This window comes from Girardinichthys multiradiatus, chromosome 5, assembly GCF_021462225.1.
Source record: "Girardinichthys multiradiatus isolate DD_20200921_A chromosome 5, DD_fGirMul_XY1, whole genome shotgun sequence".
Lineage (NCBI taxonomy): Eukaryota > Metazoa > Chordata > Actinopteri > Cyprinodontiformes > Goodeidae > Girardinichthys > Girardinichthys multiradiatus.
In genome coordinates this window covers 36,215,723-36,238,516 of record NC_061798.1, presented here as the reverse complement: position 1 = coordinate 36,238,516, position 22,794 = coordinate 36,215,723, and the positions used below count along the sequence as shown (strand labels likewise).

The 22,794-nt window shown below is 40.9% G+C and overlaps 1 protein-coding gene across 1 annotated transcript; it reads left to right on the top strand.

Annotated features, from left to right (window-relative positions):
* Positions 1–1,275: 1,275 nt before the first annotated feature.
* On the top strand, positions 1,276–21,513 carry nacc1b (nucleus accumbens associated 1, BEN and BTB (POZ) domain containing b). The gene is made up of 8 exons (XM_047364662.1): positions 1,276–2,640; positions 12,430–12,580; positions 13,619–13,861; positions 14,620–14,838; positions 15,430–15,883; positions 17,825–18,122; positions 19,429–19,526; positions 19,630–21,513. The coding sequence occupies exons 2-8, from the start codon at positions 12,455–12,457 to the stop codon at positions 19,935–19,937; spliced, it is 1,746 nt and encodes a 581-aa protein (XP_047220618.1). The 5' UTR covers positions 1,276–2,640; positions 12,430–12,454; the 3' UTR covers positions 19,938–21,513.
* Positions 21,514–22,794: the final 1,281 nt, after the last annotated feature.

Here is a 22,794-nt window from a genome sequence, read left to right as displayed (position 1 = left end):
TTTAAAGGCCTCAGGAATCTTTTGCAGGTGTTTAGAGTTAACTCGTTGATTCAGATGATTAGGTTCATAGCTCGTTTAGAGACCCTTTTAATGATATGCTAATTTTGTGAGATAGGAACTTTGGGTTTTCATGAGCTGTATGCCAAAATCATCCGTATTAAGACAATAAAAGACCTGAAATATTTCAGTTAGTGTGCAATGAATCTAAAATATATGAATGTTACATTTTCATCATGACATTATGGAAAATAATGAACTTTATCACAATATGCTAATATTTTGAGAAGGACCTGTATATACACTCACCAGCCACTTTATTAGGTACACCTTGCTAGTACCGGGTTGGTCCCCCTTTTGTCTTCAGAACTGCCTTAATCCTTTGTGGCATAGATTCAACAAGGTACTGGAAACATTCCTCAGAGAGTTTGGTCCATATTGACATGATAGCATCACACAGATGCTGCAGATTTGTCGGCTGCACATCCACGATGCGAATCTCCCGTTCCACCACATCCCAAAGGTGCTCTATTGGATTGAGATCTGGTGACTGTGGAGGCCATTTGAGTCCAGTGAACTCATTATCATGTTCAAGAAACCAGTTTGAGATGATTCGTGCATTATGACATGGCACGTTATCCTGCTGGAAGTAACCATCAGAAGATGGGTACACTGTGGTCATAAAGGGATGGACATGGTCAGCAACAATACTCAGGTAGGCTGTGGCGTTGACACGATGCTTAATTGGTACTAAGGGGTCCAAAGTCTGCCAAGAAAATATTCCCCACACCATTAAACCACCACCACCAGCCTGAACCGCTGATATAAGGCAGGATGGATCCATGCTTTCATGTTGTTGATGCCAAATTCTGACCCTACCATCCGCATCGCATGTTGCTGCAGAAATCGAGACTCGTCAGACCAGGCAACGTTTTTCCAATCTTCTATTGTCCAATTTTGGTGAGCCTGTGCGAATTGTAGCCTCAGCTTCCTGTTCTTAGCTGACAGGAGTGGCACCTGGTGTGGTCTTCTGCTACTGTAGCCCATCCGCCTCAAGGTTCGACGTGTTGTGCGTTCAGAGATGCTCTTCTGCATGCCTTGCTTGTAACGAGCATTTGGACAGGTGTACCTAATAAAGTGGCCATTGAGTATATAAATATATAAATATATATATATATATATATATATATACATGTTTCCAAAATATACATGTTTCCAATTAACCTGTTAACTTGCTCAACAGGTGGAACATCCAACCCCTCAACTTTCTCAGTCTTTGCTGTCCCTGTCCCAGTTTTTTTGGAATGTGTTGCGAGCATCAAATTCAAAATGTCCGAATATTAAAAAAAAAACAAAAAAACAAGAACAAATAAAGTTTATGAGTTTACACATTAAATATTTTGTCTTAGGTTGAACTGACTTACAAGTCATTGTATTGTGTTTCTATTTACGTTTTACACAATGTCCCAACTAAATTGGAATAGGGGTTGTATTTTGAAGTAAAAACCCAGCCTTACTAAGAAGTCGCCCCCCTCCTCTACCCAGCTGTAATTAACCCGATGGGTACATCCCTAAATAAAACTCCCGATACTCTTTTAAGGTTTTTGCCACCCCACTATTTTTTTTGGTCCCCATTTAGCCACCCGTCGTAAAATCACTGGTCTCCTTTCCCTCCCCGGTGAGGGGCTTCATGACTTCTCGGCTCATCTTTCTCCTGCATTCCTGAACTTCCTCAGAAGCAACCCCTGTCTCTTTGGGTCCTCAAGCTGCAAACCGATGCCAATCGCCTCAAGTCACAGTGTGCAGTGATTAAACCGGCTACGATTTGATTTTTTTTTTTAACAGCCAGCCCCGCTTATACATTCCTCTCCCCTCCCCTCCCCTCCTCTCTGCTCTGTTCTCTTCTCTCGCCATGCCGCGGATCCATCCCTCTGTCTCGCCCACAGTTGCAGCGCATTTGTGTCCTGGGATGACCTGTTGATGTCGGTTAAAGATGGAGTGCCAAGATCACCCGCTATAAACTCCTCCCCGGTAGAAAAAAGAAAAAAAGAGAGAAAAACCCCCCCAAAAAAATACACTGGAAACTGGAGTCCTGCCCAGTATCGCTTCTGTGGTTGGCCGAGATTGCTTATTATAAATAATTTAATTGAAGCGAGACATCATAAGCGACATCTTGGACGGGACTAGCTCGTCTCCGAGTCCGAACCAGGCCGGTAGCTGCACCACTCTACGGCCGGAGGGGGAGGACCTCGCACGGTGTTGCTGGCACAGAGAGGCGGGGAGAACACCGACCCTCGACGGTTTGGGAAAGATTTCTAATGTCCCCCGGGTCTTCAGACGGCAAAAAAGAAAACATTTGTCTGCATTCTTTGAATGAAGTTGGAGCCGCGGCTGACATTTCAAATAAAGGAGGAAAAAAGCTAAAATTTGAATCCTTTCTTCGCTGCTTCCCTCACCTCCTCCCGTTGAACCGTGTCACACCGACCCGGGCCAATCGAGCACTCCTAAATCCTACCGGGCATCGAGGCTGGCACACGGCGGGGCACCGACAGTTTTCTGGCCGCCCCGACTGCCCACCCTTACCGCTGGTGGGGGGACTCAGCCTTCGAGGTGTCTGCCGGCGAGACTCTGCTAGACTTTCATGTAAGATTAATTGATGAATAACTGATGTGCATAAATGATAAGTCGTCTCTGAAGTTTGAGCTCTGGGGGTGCTCAGGGGGAGGCTACACTGTAGCCACTTCATGCTGCTTGCCCCAGTCCGTCCTCCAGTGTCGGTTAATGGAGCACTTGCAGCCACAAACGCCTTTAAACAAGGAAGCGAAATTTATTTTACGTGATCAACGGCATGTTTGCTACTTTTATGTGTGAGACAGCCTCTTTCTTCTGACCACTGTTAGCTTTAGCTTTAGCCAGCTTGCTACTTGCTAACAGGATACCTTTAACCTCTCAAAAGTAGTAAATCCACTGATTTGGCAGTGATTGATGCTGATATCAGAAGTCGAGTAATGACTGAGTACCAATAGAAATAGTGCATTGATCTAGATACCCTTTTAATAACCTCACGCAGCACATGGGAGCTGCATGTGGTTAGTTTGCATAAAGTACTGTAAAAAACACTTTTTTTAGCACATACAGTCACACACAGACAGAGAAGCAGCCACACACAGTCTAGCATTAAGCCAGAGCATGTAATGGGGCACATGTTAACTGCAGGGCAAAGGTCAAGTGGTTTGAATTAACTCCCCTTTATGTTTCTTGCAAGTTGTTGTGACCTCCCTGACCTGTTAGAAGAAAGGGTTGTGGGTATAGGATATCCATAGGGTGACATCTGTGCTTCTGTGTGTGTTGAAATGGAATCAGTCAATCAGTGTGGATGTGGTATGAAAACAAAACGCATCCTTGAAAATGAACAAAATGCATCCTTAATATGAGGCATAAATGTGTTTGATTTTTATTATTAGGCATCTGGCGTATGCAAAGTTTTAAGGAGTTAAGGTACAACTGTTCAGTCATATCATTCCTACTGGTTCCTTTCAATAAGAAGGTGCCTGATTGTGCAAAGATTTTTTTTTCTTGCTGTGCAAATCACTTGCCTCCAGGCCCTGAATGTTTATGGATATATAATTTATGGTTATTTAAGGTATAGTAGTGTTTGTATTTATTTAGCTCAGGACAAATAAATGGAAAATTATTATTTTTTGTATTCCATAGATCCTCCCCAATTTTAGCACAAACAAAGATGCCAATATGATCAACCCCGTCCACCTTCCAAGCGGACGTTTTAGATGAAAGGCATTGTCAACATTCTATGTTTTTTTTTTTGTTTTACAACAAAATTTACTTCGGAGGACTTTTTGTTATGATTTGGGGTTGTTTGGTTTTTGGTTGCGGGTTTTTCCTCTTAGGTTTCTCACAGTTAAGATTTTGAATCATGCTTCTGTTTATTATTTTCCTGGTCATGCTTTTAGTTTTTGTCTTCTAGTTCATGTTTTGTCAAGTGAGGTTTTTGGATCTGGTTATGCTTTAGTTTCATGTTTTTCTAATTATGTTTCTATTAGTTTGTATCCTTGAATTTCTGTTTTGCTCCAGTCACGTTGTGTTCTCTCCTGTCTCTCAATTAACTTTATTCGGTTCACCTGCACTAAGCAAATCAGTCTCCTTGTTTCACCTTGTTCCTGTTCTATATATACACATCTGTTCTGTTCATTCCTCGCGGAAACATTTTGGATCACTATCTCTATTCATGTACTGCCCTTCGCTCATGCCAAGCCTGTCTTGCCAGCCTGTCCATGTTTGTTTTTTGCCACCGTCTTCTTCAGTAAGTTTCTGTTCATTAAATCATTTCACTTACCGTCATGCTGCCTGCTCGTCTGCATTCCGGGGTCCTCCGCTACACAAACCCTGACACTTTTGGTCAGCATGCTTTGATCAGCTGGTGGAAAAAACGCTGCTAAAGCTTGTCCTCGCATACGAGAAAGGCAGATTTGGTTGTGAAAAATACAGACACTCTTTAGTTTCCACACCATGCTCTCCTAAAAAGGTAATGCTCCTTTAAAACTATGGTTAGCAAGCTCCAAGCAGCATGTCTGATCAGCAGCTTTCTGCAGGCTGGCTGGCTACAAGGGCCAATAACCCAACTATTTAACAAGGTAATATTAACTTGTTACACTTTTATCACTCTATAATAAGCAGAATGGAAATTGCGTAATATTAAGCATGTGTTTAGTCTGTAATTGTGCTCAATACTGTGTATCAAAATAAAAATAACAGTACATAAAAGTGATAGATCAACTTATTACTTTAAAAATAAATGTTTTAGCAGCAGTAAGAATAACAGCTGCACCTGTCTTACAGTAAGGCTGTTAGATTGTGTTTTACATCTTTGTGTAAATACCATGAAACTGGGATTTTGAATTCATTATAAACTGTTGACTTTATGGTGTTTGGTGTTGTTGAAGGACTTTTTGAGTACTCAGAGGATTTTTACAATATTTTTTATTGCACTAGCTTTGTCTTAACTGCTGCCTGTTAACTACTTTTTATATGACTCCACAAGCAGTGCAGTGGAAAACATTTGCCCCCGTACAGATTTCTTGTTTTAGTGCTTTTGTTTCACTTACAAGGTTCAGATCATGAAACAAATTTTATAACCTGAGTAATTTTAAAATGCAATTTTCAAATGGTTGTATGATTCATTCTGCTGCTGGCTGCGGTGTTGCCAGCCTTTTGCAGCAGCTACAACTTTGTTGTATGTTTTATACCTTTTGTTTTAATTATTACTTTATTGTTGCATCCTCTCTATTATATAGCTATTTTTGTCCTATGAATGCTTGTAGAGCTGTTCTAGGTCTTCTTTATGCTATTTTACTACTTTATCTGTAATTCACTTCTATTTGAGCTGGTGTAACACCTGAATATTCCCCATGAGAATCAAAAAAGGAACATCTTATCTTTTATGATCAAGGAACAAAAGGTATCCTTTGCAGCAGTTGCTGGCCTGCAAAAGTTACTTCAAGCGCGCATTTCACCATGGGAGGTGAAAACCATCGCTGACCAAAAAGCATCACAAACGCCTGTCTCACGCTTGCCAAAAACATCTTGATGATCTTTACGAGTTCTGGGAAAATATTCGATGGACTGAGAAGAAAAAAACGGGGAACCTTTTGCAAGGTGTGTGTCCTGTTACGTCGGCTGTAAAACTGGCAGCATTTCAGAAAAAGAACATCATACCAGCAGTCAAACATAAAGGTTGTAGTGTGATGGTTTGGGGGCGCATTGTTGCTTTAAGGCTTGGAAGCTTTGCCAGCTAGCATGATTTTTGCTCTCGAACAAAAAAATCCTAAAGATTTACCAGATATTGTAAAGTCTTGAAGGGAGTTGTTTGCCGCAATGGGGCAACAACTCCCCAGTTATTAGGTGTAGGGGACAATGACTTTTTTTTTTTGTATTAGTATTTCACAGGTTATTTTTGTCTCGTATTTAAAATATGTTTAATGATCTCAAATATGAAAGTGTGACAAAATAGCAAAGAAGAGGAAATCTGTAACAGGGTAAATAATGTTCTGGTACTGGAAAAGATCTACTGTAGGTCCCTGAGATGCTCCTCTAGGACATTTTTCAGCTCAGCTGTCTGCTGAAAGCCGTGGGAAATGCAGATGTCATAGAGCCGTCAGGGCGTCAAAGATTTCCAGTAACTAATTCCTTTCCTTACAAGTTCAGGAGACAAACACACTCTTTAGTTTCTCATTCTTTCTGTTCAGTTGGTTCATATACAGGATATGCTATATGTGAGACATTAATTACTCACTAGGGTGAATGTAGCAAATATATATATAATTAATAAGAACAGAACTGAGAGAAAATATTACTTTCAGCTACTTGGATTGAGGAGTTATTTTGACAATGCGTAATTAGATTCCTTAGATTAATTAAAATTTTCAAAGCATTACACCAGATCACAAAAAAATTACTACCTCCTTGTCGCTTTGAGCTTATTTTAGATAAATAAATGGGGTGAAAACGATACTATTAATTATGCTCATCTCGGTAAGTTCACTGTTCCTAATTTGATGAACAGTCTGTAATCTTAGTTGTTCTTGTGCAATGCATGAGTGCCCCATTAGTTCAGCACAATAATGTAATATCTTGCATTATATTAAAATTAAAAGAAAACATGAAGGAATTGCTTTCTGGTTATAAGACGAAACAATTAATGTCTTGCAGAGTTCCGTGCCTCATGATTTCATTGATTAAAAGAAATTATTTTCTGATAATTAATTTGTTAATGTGCTAATGACCATCTACTCTGTGTGCTGTGCTTATGTAGGCGTAAAGCAGCAGATAATGGCTGGTTGGTCCACTCTCGTCTAATCTTTTTTCAGAGTTTATTGTTCATCTGGGGAAGGTTTGCTGAGTGTGCAAGCTACAGCATCCTGCCTCACATTTACACCTGGTAGCTTCCCATTACAACCGCCTTGGTTTTGTGTTAGTGTCCAAGGAGGAGTTTAGAAGGAGTTAGCTTTTAAAGGATTGAAAACCCTTCCCGATTCTAGCCAGGAGGTTTTCTATGTGATTCTTTTATGTATTTATATGGGAAAATGTGCCTTAATATAGTGTCAGAGGAGATCCTCTGTGTTTGGATGAGAGGAAGAATTTGCAACCAGAGACATTGTCGTGGATTTTTCAGATTTATTCAGGCTTAATGTGAGCCACTAGATAACGAAAGTTTCATTTACTGGAGCGGTGCATACTGGCGTGCGGATTTTGGCTGTGTAGGAATCTGAATCTCCGCCTCGTTCTACTCTCTGTGTTATTGCGAAATGATAGCTCTATGCATCCCTTTGTGCTTTGACAAGTTTATGTTTTCTTCCAACGCCTAACTTGTCTTCTAAAATGTCTTCTAAGCTTCAGCTGTTTTCATAACGCCTTCAGGAAAGTTGATGCAAGTAAATTTCTATGCGTTTGTCATTTCTGAAAACAAAATTGCACGGTCCAGAATACAGTGTTATTTAGATTTTTTATTTAATTTTTTTCTTGTTTTCAGGGCATCTTGAAAATTTTCTGCATTTGCTGTCTTGTGTTTTTTGCGCCACATTTTTGCCAACTTGTTTTGCGTTTAGAAGTGACATTTTAGCAGTAGCTGCTGAAAGAGCCATTACTTTTGGCTTTCCTGTGATCCTGTATCAAAATCCAGTCAGACCTGGATGTCAGTGCAGTAGATGTATACTGCCAGTTTGTTGAGCCAGGTTGAGATGTGGTGTAGCATACTTTAGGTATTTCAGTTTGTTCATTAACATATTTATATAAAACAGATATACCATTGAGCATGCAATATACCAAAAATTAAATCTGAAGTGTATTACTTTAATTATTTTAAATAACTGTTGTTAAGTAGGTATACATACAGTGCCTGTGAAATGTTTCTACGCACTCACCTCTGTCAGACTCATAATAATTCTTGACTTTAAAATATAACGTTTTATTACGTGGGGTGATTACACAACAACTTTATTGATTTTTTAAAATTACAGTTGGATGAGAGTTACTGTTAGTGATTTATTTTTATTCTATACAGAGTCAGAGTTATACCCCCACTGATGTTTGGTTGAATGTCCACACCTTTTGTGACTATGAGCACGATCTTTGGATAATTCAGGCTTTAAACCTGACCACTTATCAAAATTGGTAGAGTTCATTTAAATTGTTTGGATTCGTGGAGCTTCTTTTTTAGCATAGTACATAAAATCTCAACGGGGTTAAGATCCGGGCCGTTGTAGAAACCCGTATGTTTGCCAACTTTATCCATGCCAAACAAGAGAGAACGCTTTGCTCCCAAATTGACACTTTTAAGCTTGGCAGGAATTTTAGCTACTCACATGGAGTATCCAAACGTCTTCTGGAGGAAGATCGATTGAGTTATGTTTACAGTATTTTTTTTAAACATAACACAGCTATTGCAGCGTTCTTTTTTGATCCACTATAAATCCAAACCGGAGCACCCAATTCCCTTTTCTTTAAATAGTTGTAGAATCATTCCACCCCATTACAGGATGGTTCACATTGACTATTTAACAAATTAATGAGATTTTTTAAAAAGTGTAATTCTGTGACAAGTGACAAATTATTCTATGGTTTGATGTGTAACGTAGAGCAACAAATACTAGGCTTCATGTCAGATGGGTTGCATTTAAGTGGTTTCTTGAATCTGCAGGTCGGACAATAATCAGGGCTGGGTATAGCTTGTGGAACTAAAACCAAAAAATGTGGTGAATCACAGTTAGTGATTTAACAAAGGAGGAAATAATATTTTTTACAAAGGGTTGGGTTGATTTGGACAGCCTTTTTTCCGTAATAAATTAATTCATCATTCGGCTACCATTCAGATTTACTCAGTTGACCTTTGTCTGATAGTCAGATTTGTTTAGTCATCTGAAACATTTCAGCATGACGAAAAAGCAAAACCACGACAAATCTGTAAGAAGGCGATTCAGTTGTCCAAGCGTTATCCATGCAGAGATACTGTATCTTCCACAGTTCTTTATCTTGCATAATTGATTGATTTCTCTGTCTGTTAATTTTGCTTCGTTCTTCTATTAGTATTATAATTTTTTGCTTGTCTGTTTGCTGGTTTGATAATTTTTTCATGTGTTTGTCTCTAGTGGTTTTATTTCTTCCATCTATTTTAACCTCTGTAAAGCATTTTATGTTATTCTCGGCTGTATAAAAAGGGCTGAGTAAATAAAGTTTGATCTATTGATTGATTGATTGGTTCAGGTGTAGGAGATTAAATATCTCTTGACACATAAGCAGTTAGGGGACCAAGACTGGTCAGGAATGTCTGTCCACCAGTCTGGGTTTAGTCTCCATGGTAACCAACTGTTAAACTGGCTAATCTGTGATGGCAGTCTCCACTACTTCCTTCTCTTCTTCAGCTTTTAACTTGGATATGCATCAGGATATACAGGTCCTTCTCAAAATATTAGCATATCGTGATAAAGTTCATTATTTTCCATAATGTCATGATGAAAATTTAACATTCATATATTTTAGATTCATTGCACACTAACTGAAATATTTCAGGTCTTTTATTGTCTTAATACGGATGATTTTGGCATACAGCTCATGAAAACCCAAAATTCCTATCTCACAAAATTAGCATATCATTAAAAGGGTCTCTAAACGAGCTATGAACCTAATCATCTGAATCAACGAGTTAACTCCAAACACCTGCAAAAGATCCCTGAGGCCTTTAAAACTCCCAACCTGGTTCATCACTCAAAACCCCAATCATGGGTAAGACTGCCGACCTGACTGCTGTCCAGAAGGCCACTATTGACACCTTCAAGCAAGAGGGTAAGACACAGAAAGAAATTTCTGAACGAATAGGCTGTTCCCAGAGTGCTGTATCAAGGCACCTCAGTGGGAAGTTAGCGGGAAGGAAAAAGTGTGGCAGAAAACGCTGCACAACGAGAAGAGGTGACCGGACCCTGAGGAAGATTGTGGAGAAGGGCCGATTCCAGACCTTGGGGGACCTGCGGAAGCAGTGGACTGAGTCTGGAGTAGAAACATCCAGAGCCACCGTGCACAGGCGTGTGCAGGAAATGGGCTACAGGTGCCGCATTCCCCAGGTCAAGCCACTTTTGAACCAGAAACAGCGGCAGAAGCGCCTGACCTGAGCTACAGAGAAGCAGTACTGGACTGTTGCTCAGTGGTCCAAAGTACTTTTTTCGGATGAAAGCAAATTCTGCATGTCATTCGGAAATCAAGGTGCCAGAGTCTGGAGGAAGACTGGGGAGAAGGAAATGCCAAAATGCCAGAAGTCCAGTGTCAAGTACCCACAGTCAGTGATGGTCTGGGGTGCCGTGTCAGCTGCTGGTGTTGGTCCACTGTGTTTTATCAAGGGCAGGGTCAATGCAGCTAGCTATCAAGAGATTTTGGAGCACTTCATGCTTCCATCTGCTGAAAAGCTTTATGGAGATGAAGATTTCATTTTTCAGCACGACCTGGCACCTGCTCACAGTGCCAAAACCACTGGTAAATGGTTTACTGACCATGGTATCACTGTGCTCAATTGGCCTGCCAACTCTCCTGACCTGAACCCCATAGAGAATCTGTGGGATATAGTGAAGAGAACGTTGAGAGACTCAAGACCCAACATTCTGAATGAGCTAAAGACCGCTATTGAAGCATCCTGGGCCTCCATAAGACCTCAGCAGTGCCTCCATGCCACACCGCATTGAAGCAGTCATTTCTGCAAAAGGATTCCCGACCAAGTATTGAGTGCATAACTGTACATGATTATTTGAAGGTCGACGTCTTTGTATTAAAAACACTTTTCTTTTATTGGTCGGATGAAATATGCTAATTTTGTGAGATAGGAATTTTGGGTTTTCATGAGCTGTATGCCAAAATTATCCGTAATAAGACAATAAAAGACCTGAAATATTTCAGTTAATGTGCAATGAATCTAAAATATATGAATGTTAAATTTTCATCATGATATTATGGAAAATAATGAACCTTATCACAATATGCTAATATTTTGAGAAGGACCTGTAAGTTTTGTGATCAGGACTGAAAAATGCTAGCTACCCGCACCGCTACCACATCCAGCTGGGTTCAGAAATGTTGCTATGGTCAAAATCAAGAACACAACACTCTGTCTTGCAGGTGTACATGCTGCATGTATATTTGAGACGCTAGGCTAGGGTTTCTGTCCCCCTGCCTCTGTCTCCGAGCCAACAAGCCTTCTACTATCCTTCATATATCATCGAAGCCCATCCATCTCCCTTGCAAACTGAAACAAACCCTGCAGCAACATGGAAGGAGCCAAAAAGAAGAGAAATGGAGACATGTGATTTTTACAACCTAAAGGTTCTCTTTAGGTTCTAAAAACTGAATTTCAGTTAACATGCCTTTTCGTGACCACTTGCCACAAATACAAGAAGAACTGAATACAACCGTGGAGCCTGCTGTATAGGGTGCTAGGTTTTATTTGTGAGTTTTGCTCCCAGTGGAGGAGAAAGGCTAATCAGATTAATATTGTTACAGATTAGTGGGATGTTTGTGCTTGTAGCAGGGTCGGACAGAATGTATCATTGTCGGCTCACTACAAGCTATGTTCCAAATAATCGCCGGTGTCTGTGGCCGGCATCCATTGCTCAGAGGCCACAATCTTGCATATAATGTATTTGTTCGGTGGCGTTGTGACTCACCTTTATGTTCTCAGCTGTTTACTTCTGTTGCCGTGAGAGCTACAGTATGTATGTGCTTTTTAAAAGGAGAAAATACAGTCCATCTCAATGCTAGATGGGATTGTTTGTTGTGAGATCTCCAGTTTCCTCCTTTTTGATCGCAGACCCCTTTGTTTAGTGGCGAAGTGAAATAGACAGGTTATGTAAGCAGTTTTGGTTCTTCACTTAGAAGAAGTGACAAAATAAATGTCAAAGCAGGGCAGAAACCACCAAACAGTTTATAAAGTAAATTACATGTAACGACGCAGGGCTAGGATAAAGATAAAAGCTTATATAACTGGCTCAGCTGGCCCCAAATTGTCTTTTATTTAGAAGTTAGACTTGAATCAAAGCTGTTTACCAAATTTTTAATTCATTAATCTTGACGCACTTAACCAACCCTCTATCTGAAGTTGCCTCCTCTCTTCTTTTTGTTTCACACTTTCTTTTTCACATCTTTGCGACCTATTTTGCTGTACTTTTCATGCCTGAAAATTTGTTTTACTGCCTTGTCTTTTTTGCCACCTTATCTTCTCAATATTGTGAATGCTTCCTCATTTAGCCACTCCTAACTCTCCCCTCAGTAATCTATCCCCAACATGCCTTTAACTTCCTACTCCTCCCATTTACTCATAAATATTTCTCTTTTTGTTTGTATGTGTCCCTTACGCTGTTATTCCTGTGGTAACATTTGCAGATCCTGTGGTCCGGTGCAGAGCGTTATGGCTCAGACGCTGCAGATGGCGATCCCTAACTTTGGCAACAACGTCCTGGAGTGTCTGAACGAACAGCGGCTGCAGGGCCTCTATTGTGATGTCTCCGTGGTCGTCAAGGGGCACGCCTTTAAGGTCAGATTCTAATACAATAGTATGCAGGATTCTATGATATGGATTTGATATGTGGTGTTTATAGCCTGGCAAAAGGGTAAAAATCTGCAATTAGATTTGGCTCAGCATTCAAAAAGCTTGATACTTCTCAAAGTTTTCCACATTTTTGTCCCATGATAGCCACAAACCTTTCTGTATATTTTAATGGGATTTTAAGTGAAAAGATCCATAAATCCAAATCAAATGAAAACGTTAATAATTGCTGTGAAGATCAAATATGCAGGTTTCTCTCCATCCATATATCGTCGGCATTTTCATCCCTGCATCTTCATTACCTTTCTTTGTTTTATGAGAAAAACCACTGTGAATATGAGCAAAATTCTCTATTTAGCTTAACCCATCTTATCAATTCTGACCAGATTCCCTGTTTTTACTGAGAAAAAGCATTCCACCACCACCATGTTTTAGGTAGTGATTGTGCTTTCAGGGTATTCATATACAGTAGCTTTCTTTCAACACTCCACTCATGCAAAATTACCAGATTTCTGGCAAGCACAACTAATATTTATCAATGATCAATGCTCTTCTTGCCTAGCTTGTCCTTAGGTTGATGGTAATGTTTTGGTAGGTTGGCAGTGCTTTCCACGTCCAGAGATGTTCTCTGTGAGATGTTCAAAGCATGGGGTGTTGTTTCATAACCTAACCCTGACCCTGCCTGTCCACCACTTGCGTTGGTGTATCACAAAAAAAAAAAAAATCACCATGTAATGTGTTAAATGTGGCAAAATGTGAAAAAGTTCAGTGAGGTGCTAATAGCTTTACAAGGCATTGTATGTTTTAAAAACATACATTTTAAACATGAAATGATATTGCCTTAATTGATGCGCAGGTGCATATTGTTAGATGACATACTCACCATTAGTCCTATATACAATGTGTCATAATCGAAGATGGCGATGGATCCAACATTTTTTTTGTCCCGGTGTTTATATATTCAGGGTGAATCCCTGTGTTGTTTAAACCTTGATGACTTCCCCTCTCTGGCTGTTTACCCCTCAGGCTCATCGTGCAGTTTTGGCAGCCAGCAGCTCCTACTTCCGGGATCTGTTCAATGCCGGGGGGAAGAGCTCTGTGGTGGAGCTACCTCCGGCTGTGCAGCCGCAGAGCTTCCAGCAGATCCTGGCCTTCTGCTACACAGGACGCCTCAGCATGAATGTTGGAGACCAGTTTCTGCTCATGTATACCGCCGGCTTCCTCCAGATCCAACAGATAATGGAGAAAGGCACAGAGTTTTTCCTCAAGGTAACCTCAGAGTAAAGGAATGATCTAAGAGTCATGTATGAGAAAGTTATGTAAATGGGTATTATTCAGCACGCTCAAAGAAAACTCTGTGTCACCAACCCTCATGCCACTGCGACATTAATACATAATGCAGGTATATGTGTTTGCTGGCATGCTCTTGGGACTCAGAAATATTTCAATTATGATTGTGTTGCTACATGTACCGACTGCAGCAGTAGTGATCTAATTAGGTTCAAAATACCTCACTGCCTAAATCTGCATATCGGTAAGGAAAACCTATTCTCATCAGAGCATGTCTCCTAACTTCCTGGGACAAACTTTGCATCATGCTTCAATGCATAATGCAAAACTACAGAACTGGGTTGGTCTTTCTGGTACAGCACTTGGCTGGTTTGAGCCCTACTTGAAGGACAGGGACTTCTTTGTGTCAATAGGTAGCTTTACATTAGAACTGACAAAAATCACATGCAGGGTTCCCCAAGGTTCCATCCTGAGACCCCTCCTGTTCAATTTCTATCTTAAAGAACTATAATATTAATTAATATGACTATTTAATCTTAAAATGATGTACAGTCTGAAAAATGTTTACAGTCTAGAAAAGTCTGCGAAAAGTCTGGACTAGGTTTGGATAAGTGTGGAAAAATATATTGAAATTATCCATCCATCCATCCGTCCGTCCATCCATCCATCCATCCATCCTACAGCTCTCTGTCCATCTCTCCAAAAATTGTCGATTCATCTCTTCTAAACCCCCACAGGTTTCATCTCCAAGCTGTGACTCCCAGGGTCTCCACACTGAGGAGACCCCATCCTCTGAGCCCCAGAGTCCAGTCACTCAGACAGTCGGAGGGGTGGGACTGGGCGTTGTTGCGGCTCCTGTCGGTAGGCCGGCTAGCTGTCTGACGCCGCTTCCCCTGGTATCCAAGGTAAAAACGGAACAGACGGCCACTACACCTCAGCATGCCCCTCAGCAGCAGGTACGCTCTGACTGAAGACCATAAAACATGCAACGTGTTGCATTCTCTACACATAATGCTAAACACTTTGCATCAATCTAATGTTGCAGCATAAAATTTTGCCTTTGAAAGGTGAAATCTTGTTTCTGTGACTTATTTACAAAAGGTTTCCTATAATAAGACTTTTAAAACACACTTCTCATTTTTGTTTTATTTTTCATTCAGCTCTTCCTAATGAAATGTTTAAATGTTAATGTTCTGAGGAAGCAACAGCTTTCACTGAGATGGAAAATCATATAGGAAAAAAAAGATTAAAGACCTTAAATAGCAGGTTATGAAGTATTTTTTTGGTATAAACAGATAATTTAGAAAAAAGCTTAAAGAGTGCAGTTGAAGATTTAAAGCCCTGTTTTATTTGAAGATCCTACAATAAACCTTAATAACATCAATCGTTAAATCTCTTTCATTCACTACCTGATACCCCACACAACAAATTTCGGCGTGCTGTTACTGTTTGTTCTGTTTCCTTGGCAGTTGTCAGCTTTTGATGAGCTGTTAAAGCATCGGAGTGTGATGACAATTAACCAGCTCCATCTCCTTCCTCCTCGGCAGGAGGGCTCACCCTACTCTGTGGTCTGCACCCCTGTGGCCAAGCGGCTGTGGGAGGGGGCAAACCGGGACGGGGGAGGAGGGTCTGGAGGAGGCGGGGGAGGTGGAATGAGGAAGGCTGCACGCTACTCTTCCTCCTCCTCTTCTTCCTCCTCTTGTAACACTGCAACACAGGATGTCTCTGGACGTGGACCGGCGGCTAGTGCAGCGATGGTGGGCGGTGCCTCTTTAGTGGGAGGAGCTGGACTCAACAGTAACCACAACAGTAACAACAACAACGGCGGGACCCCCGAAGGCACGAGCCCAGGCACGCTGAGCATGTACACAAGCGACTCGCCGATCAGTTACCACGATGACGAGGAGGAGGACGAGATTGCCGATGAGAGCGCTGAAGAGCAGTACAGACAGATCTGCAACATGTACACCATGTACAGCATGCTTAATGCTGGAGCAGCAGGTGAGACGGCAGATAGATTCATCAGTGTGGGAATGTTTCTGTGTGAATATAAAGGAGAGAGGCACGGAGAATTGTAATGACACGAGTTAAGGCTTGATCATCCCTGAGCAGCAACAGACTTTTTTTGAATCAGTGAATGTACTAAATCTGTGCTCAAGTAGTCCATAGTAGCTACAACACTCTTCTGTGCGGAACCTGTTACAGAAGGAAGCAGAAGAAAAGTTGGCAGTTTAACACTTTGGGCCACATTAAACCGACCAGAGTTCACTTCCCCCCTTGGTCCAGACCTTTTGTGCAGGTGTGAATACACTCAAGCGAACCCTGATCCGGACCAAACAACCGGACCGAGAGCCACTTTTTGAGGGGGTCTTGGTTTGCTTCCAAACGGACTCTGGTGCAGTTTGCTTATGGTATGAATGCGAACCGGCCCCGATATGACCCACCTACAAAAAACGTCTCTTTGGAGTTAACAAGCCACCGTAGCCGGTAGCAAAGGTCTACGTTGTGCTGAAATCATACCTGATCAGCTGTATGTTGCTTAGCAACGCTGCTACCGGCATGTTGTGGGGCAGGGCACGCAGACAAAGACCGTTCCTGGTGTGAATACACCCTTAGTATCAATAAGATGTTTATGAAGTCAGAGGAAGTACAAAGATGCCAAAAGCTATTCAAACACAAATGTATATTCAATGCAGGTCATTCAGGCTGTAAAAGAGCGTTTTAGAAGGCTAAACATGAAACAAATTTGCTCTGTTTTGAGCTTTTAAGCTCTCTGTCATGAAAATATGCTAATAATATAGTTCTCTGAAAATCTTAGTTAGGGATCTGGACTTGGCCCCCGATTCTAGAGGCGGGCGTGGAGGCAAATGAGTGGTGGTTGGGACCGGACATGTCACCACTGCCCGCCGAACTCATCAGCCAGATCGGTAACCGCTGCTGTTTGTATGATGCTAGCAGAAATCATTCTGACTTTGTTTTGAAATAATTGATGCCACCTCTGCTTCAAATATAGGCAATTATTGACTTCTCTTGAAGGAAGAGACAAAAACCTTTGGCATGCTGTTCTTGTATTATAGTTCTGAAAGAGATATTGGACTCATCTTTTCATCAGTAGATCAGAGCTATACAGAAAAATGGAGATCTCCTTTAAAGTCCTAGTCAGTGCCTCTCTAATATAAAGTTTTCTGCTCCGATCTCCGCAACTCTTTGTTGGAGCGTGTTTCTAAGTGTCAGTCTAATGTTTGTTTATGCAAACGTGTCGGGAGTGGAGGTAGTTAGCTGCAACAAAGTGTTCAAAACAAATAAACTAGATAGATCCTTGCTTTAATTTTAGGGATTGCTAATAGTTAATATCAGATGTTTCTGGATGATCTGAATGCATTTTCTAACTTAATATTGAAAATTCTCATTTTTGAAAAGCTAGAAAGAATGCATACAGTAGTTGGATGATTTGTACTCAATAAGGGATAGGTTATTGGAGACTGAAGGTGAGACATATTTTTTTGTTCTTTTTATAAGTTTTAGAAGTAATAATTTATTATTCGTCTGATAGTTTTTTTTAATTATTTTTATTTATTTATTCTGTTAGTCTGTCTTAATTTATTTCATTTTAATTTAATAAATATTTTGGGTTTAGAGTTCCTTTTCATTGGTAGAGAATCCATTCTAATGGAAAAGAGAAATATATATATTTCCTTTATTGTACTACTGCTGGCAAGAAATGTTCAATGAAAGTTATTTGTACCATTTGAAATATTTTCTACACAATTTTAACCATTTTGAAATAAAAAGGTTAAATAGAACTGTTTTGAAGGTGAAACATTTGAAGAAATATTTTCACATCTGCGCTCCTGCAGAATTTAAGTTGCATTTCAAATCATGGCTATTCCCTTATGCGATAAATGCCAATGATGGCAACAATAAATGTTCCCCCGTCTTCAGTGGTCGGAGAACGGGTGGAGGCTTTGCCAGAATTGGCGCCCGATTCTGGAGGCGGGCGTGGAGGCAAAGGGGGACGGTCCCGGCCGGACCTGGCATCGCTGCCCGCCGAGCTCATCAGTCAGATCGGCAACCGCTGCCACCCAAAGCTGTACGAGGAAGGCGACCCAGCAGAGAAGCTGGAGCTGGTCAGCGGCACCTTTGTCTTCATCTCCCGCGCCCAGCTCATGAATTGTCACGTCAGTGCTGGCACCCGCCACAAAGTACTACTCAGACGGCTACTGGCCGCGTTCTTTGACAGGTCAGTGCCTTCAGTCATTCCTGTCTGCCTTGTCGAGGCCTTTATCGCTGTCAACTTTGTTAGATGAAAAAAAGAAAAAATGAAATCAAGCTTACCATGTCAGGGGTAGCATAAAAAGCACCAAGTGAAGCATCAAAATGGCAGAAAGAGTGAGGAAAGCTTTAAAGATTAAAGGTTTTGATAACTGATTTGAAAGATGTATTTTCTTTAATTTATTTTTCTGATAAAAGGTACATTTATTTTGAGGTTAAAACAAAGTATTTGGAAATTTACTCGTCATTTTGCCCTTTATTGAAAGGTGCAATTTGACTGGGAAGAGCTATGAGAATGTTTCTGTAAACATCCACAGCTTTAGGAGCATTACAGAGCTGTGCATAAGTATCCCTAACGCCTGAATTTTTTGTCACGCTACAGCCACAAACGTCCGCGTATTTTATTAGGATTGGCAGAAAGTAGTGCATAATTCTGAAGTGAAAGGATACAAGTCAGTGGTTTTATTTATTTACTTTTCCTAAATAAAAATCTGAAAAGTGTGGCATGGATTTATTTTTAAGTCTCACTATTTTGATATTGCTAAATAAAATCCAGTGCAAACAACTGCTTTTAGAAGTCACTTTAATAGTAAATATAGTCAACTTGTGTGTAGTTTAATCTCACTATAAATAAAACTGTTCTGTGAATGTCTCAGAGGTTTATTAGTAATCATCAGTGAACAAACAGCATCATGAAGACCCAGGACCACAGCAGACAGGTCAGCGTTAAATCTGTTGAGAAGCTTAAAGCACCTCAAGTTAGAAAACAATATCCCAAGCTTTGAACATGACATGGAGCACTGTTTAATCCATCCAACCCCTGCAAACCTACCAAGATATTACGGTCTGCGTAAATTGATAGTCATAAGTCCTGTTTCAGTTTGTCACAAGCCATGTTAGGTGACAAAAACAGAACATTATGGTCTATATGCAAAGCGCTGTGTGGTGGAAAACTAATAATGATTATCATGCTAAAAATACCATCCCCACAGCGAAACAGAGTAGTGGCAGCACCATGCTGTGGGGGATGCTTTTCATGGGCAAATACATTGTAGTTGATGGGATGGGGTTAAATACGGGGTTATCTTGGAATAAAACCTGGCAGAGGCTGAAAAACACTTGAGACTGGGGGCGGAGGTTCTAAAGAGAAAGAAAGAGAGAAGGAACGAACGAACTGGGTTAGGGGTTACTTGGATCTTCTTAGTAAGCAATCTGTTTCAACTTGTTTCAGACGTTCGTGAATTTTCTGTATTGTGCTCTTCTAATCTGCTTAGGAGCACACTGGCTAACAGCTGTGGAACCGGCATCCGCTCATCGACCAATGACCCCAGCCGGAAACCTTTGGACAACCGAGTGCTGCATGCTGTTAAATGTGAGTCATGACAAAATAATCTTTTAGTGATGTTTTGGAGCTGCTATTATGTGAAGCACAACATTTGCACTGGAAGTGAAGCCTTTTTCCTGCTTTCCTCCAGTCTACTGCCAGAACTTTGCACCGAGCTTCAAGGAGAGCGAGATGAACGCCATTGCAGCGGACATGTGCACCAACGCCCGACGCGTTGTACGAAAGAGCTGGATCCCCAAGCTCAAACTGCTGATGGCCGATAGCGATGCCTACTCGGCCTTCCTGGCTGACAGCGTGAAAATGGAAGCTGACGCGCTGGGGGTGGAGCAGGGCTTCGATCCCGCCTCCTTAGAAGCCGTTGCAACAGCTGCCAATAACGGCGAAGTGTCAAGCGGGACCATGCCGGGGGCAGGAGGAGACGGCAGCTCTTTGTTTTGAGTGAGTGATCGGACACGTAGATTGGACGGACTCATTCCTCTGGGGTAACGAGTCGAGAACATTGGCCACTGTGGTCTTGATGACAGTTGTCACACCCCTCCCAGCTGCCATGTGGTTAGGAATCTGATCCTTCTCACGTGGTTCGTTCAGTTTCTTGTACTTTCCTTCCTTTGCTTGTCTATATTTTTGTCTCTCTCCACAGCTCAGAATGTTCTTTCTTGTTCATCTGGTGGAGATGGACAGAAAGACGGGGAGAAAGGTAGCAGAGTAAAGAATGTGAAACTCCCCCTACACACCTCTTCATTCCTCTGCAACCTTTCTCAGATTTTAGTTCTATATTTTAAGAGCTTTTATCATCACTGAGGCCCTTTTCCTTCACAATCAATCACAGACATTCCCCAGGGAGGGCTGTCAGTGAGGGTAATCCTGTACGGAGAGAGTGATATTTCCTCCCCCAAACTCTGGTAACACTGTTGTTTTTATACTGAATGTATGCGAGGCGAAGCATCCGAATTGCAGCGTTGTAAGGCAGTGATGACTGAAAGGTTGCGCTGAGCCCCTTTTTTGCTTTGATTGTTTAGTGTTTTGCTTTATTGCATCCGGACAGCGAGATGCAAGATTCTCAGAGTGCGGCGTCGAAAAGGTTGAAAGTTGTAAATTTTGATTTGTATATTGGCATAGTTTACAATCTCCTGGCCCAGCTTTCTGAAACCTGCCAATTTATTTCGGCTGGTGTGAGTTGACATGTCAGATGTTAAAACCCCCCCCCCCGAAAAACTATGTTTACGTTGATTTTTACATTTTTGCCAAGGCTCCTGAGGGAGAGGAATTTTGTTACAGATGACAGTCAAAGACATTGCAGGGAATAATCCACTGTTATTTTGTGTGGTATAAGTACAATCGAGCAACGTTTTTGTACAGATCTGAAGCAGAAGGTGGATGTTTTTATTTTTAAAAATCCCCCCAGAAAAAAAAAAAAGTTTTCGCTAATATCCAATTTTTTGATTTTTATCTACGTTTACCACGGATTTTAAAAAAACATTTAAAGGCATGTTTACATACTGTAAACAAGCCGTTGGGCTCCCAAGCCATTTTGGTGTGCATGCATGCCATGCTTTGTAAATTACATATACCCCTTAAACTTTTTCACATTGTCATATCACAACCACAGACTTCAGATATTTTATTAGTGTTTTATGTGACTAAGGAGGGGCATAATTGTGAAATGAAAGGAAAAAGATACACATGTCTTTCAACATTTTTCTAAATCTAAAGAAAATGGCTTTAGTTTCCAAGCTTTCCTGTCCTGTCCCTGTGAAAAGAATCACCCCCACACCATGATCCAATCCAATCCAACTTTATTTATTAAGCACTTTTGCACCACAGCAGACCAAAGTGCTGTACAGAAACTAGAGTCAACATAGCTCATAATACAAACAAAAAACACAACTAATTCAAACAAAACACAACACCTTACACAGTGTCAAAAGCCAAAGAAAACAAGTAGGTTTTAAGACGCGTTTTAAAAACAGACAGTGAAGGGGACTGTCTGAGTTGGATGGGGCAGCTCGTTCCAAAGATTAGGAGCTGCTGCAGCAAAAGATCGATCTCCCTTTAGTTTAAGTCTGGTCTTAGGGACCCTCAGGAGCAGTTGATCAGCTGATCTAAGGGAGCGGGAGGGATTATAGGGATGCAGCAGATCAACCAGGTAAAGTGGGGCAAGGCCATTCAGAGATTTAAAAACAAATAAAAGTGTTTTAAAATGGATCCTAAAAGGTTCAGGCAGCTGGTGAAATGAAGATAAGATGGGAGAAATGTGCTCATATTTACGTGTGCCAGTTAAAAGCCTCGCTGCAGCATGTTGGACCCTTTGCAGTTGGGCAATGGAGGATCCACTAACCCCCAGATAAAGTGCATTACAGTAATCCAACAGAGTGGTAATAAAGGCATGGATCACTGTCTCAAAATGTCTTTTTGGAATAAAGTATTTTATTTTGGCTATCTGCCTCAAATGATAAAAAACTCCTTTTAACAACTGACCTGATGTGGTTGTCTAATTTGAGATCGGGATCCATTTCAACTCAAGTCAAGGAACCTAGATTTATAGGGGAGTGACCCGCAGTACCTCCAAAAACCATAACCTCAGTCTTGGTTTCATTAAAACTCCAAAAATTAATTGCCATCCAGGCCTTCAGGGCCTCAAGACACCTAAGAAGTGAGTCTATCGCAAACGAATTTGACTTTTTAAGAGGGACATAGATCTGGCTGTCATCTGCGTAACAATGAAATAATATAACATGCTTTCTGAGAATAGAACCAAGTGGGAGCAAATAGAGGGAAAACAGAAGCGGGTCTAAAATTGAGCCTTGTGGGACTCCACAAAAAAGAGGAGAATGATGCTGCCACCACATGTTTATCAGCCTTCACTGAACATCTGTATCTATAATAAGAATCATTTAAACACAGATGTGATTTGTACTTAAGAATTAAGTAGCTTCATCAAAGAATCAAAGTAATAGGGGATAAATATAAATTTATGCCACATTTTTTAGATTTTTACAGTATTTGAAAAAAAACTGTAAAAACCGTTTGTGTCGATTTCTTCCATTTCGCAATCATGCACTACTTAATGTGGGTCATTGACGCAAAATCCTAATAGTATACATAAATGTTCTTCTTTAGACTGTGACAAAATGTGAAAAGGTCTGGGAAGTATGAATACTTTGCAAGGCACTGAGTATTCTTTATAGCTCAAGTTTTCATTGAAACATTTTGGAGTCATGCCGCTAACAGCGCAGGTTTTCCCTCAGGCATTTCTGGCTGGTTGTGTGCTGGAAACGACAGAAGTGTTAATACT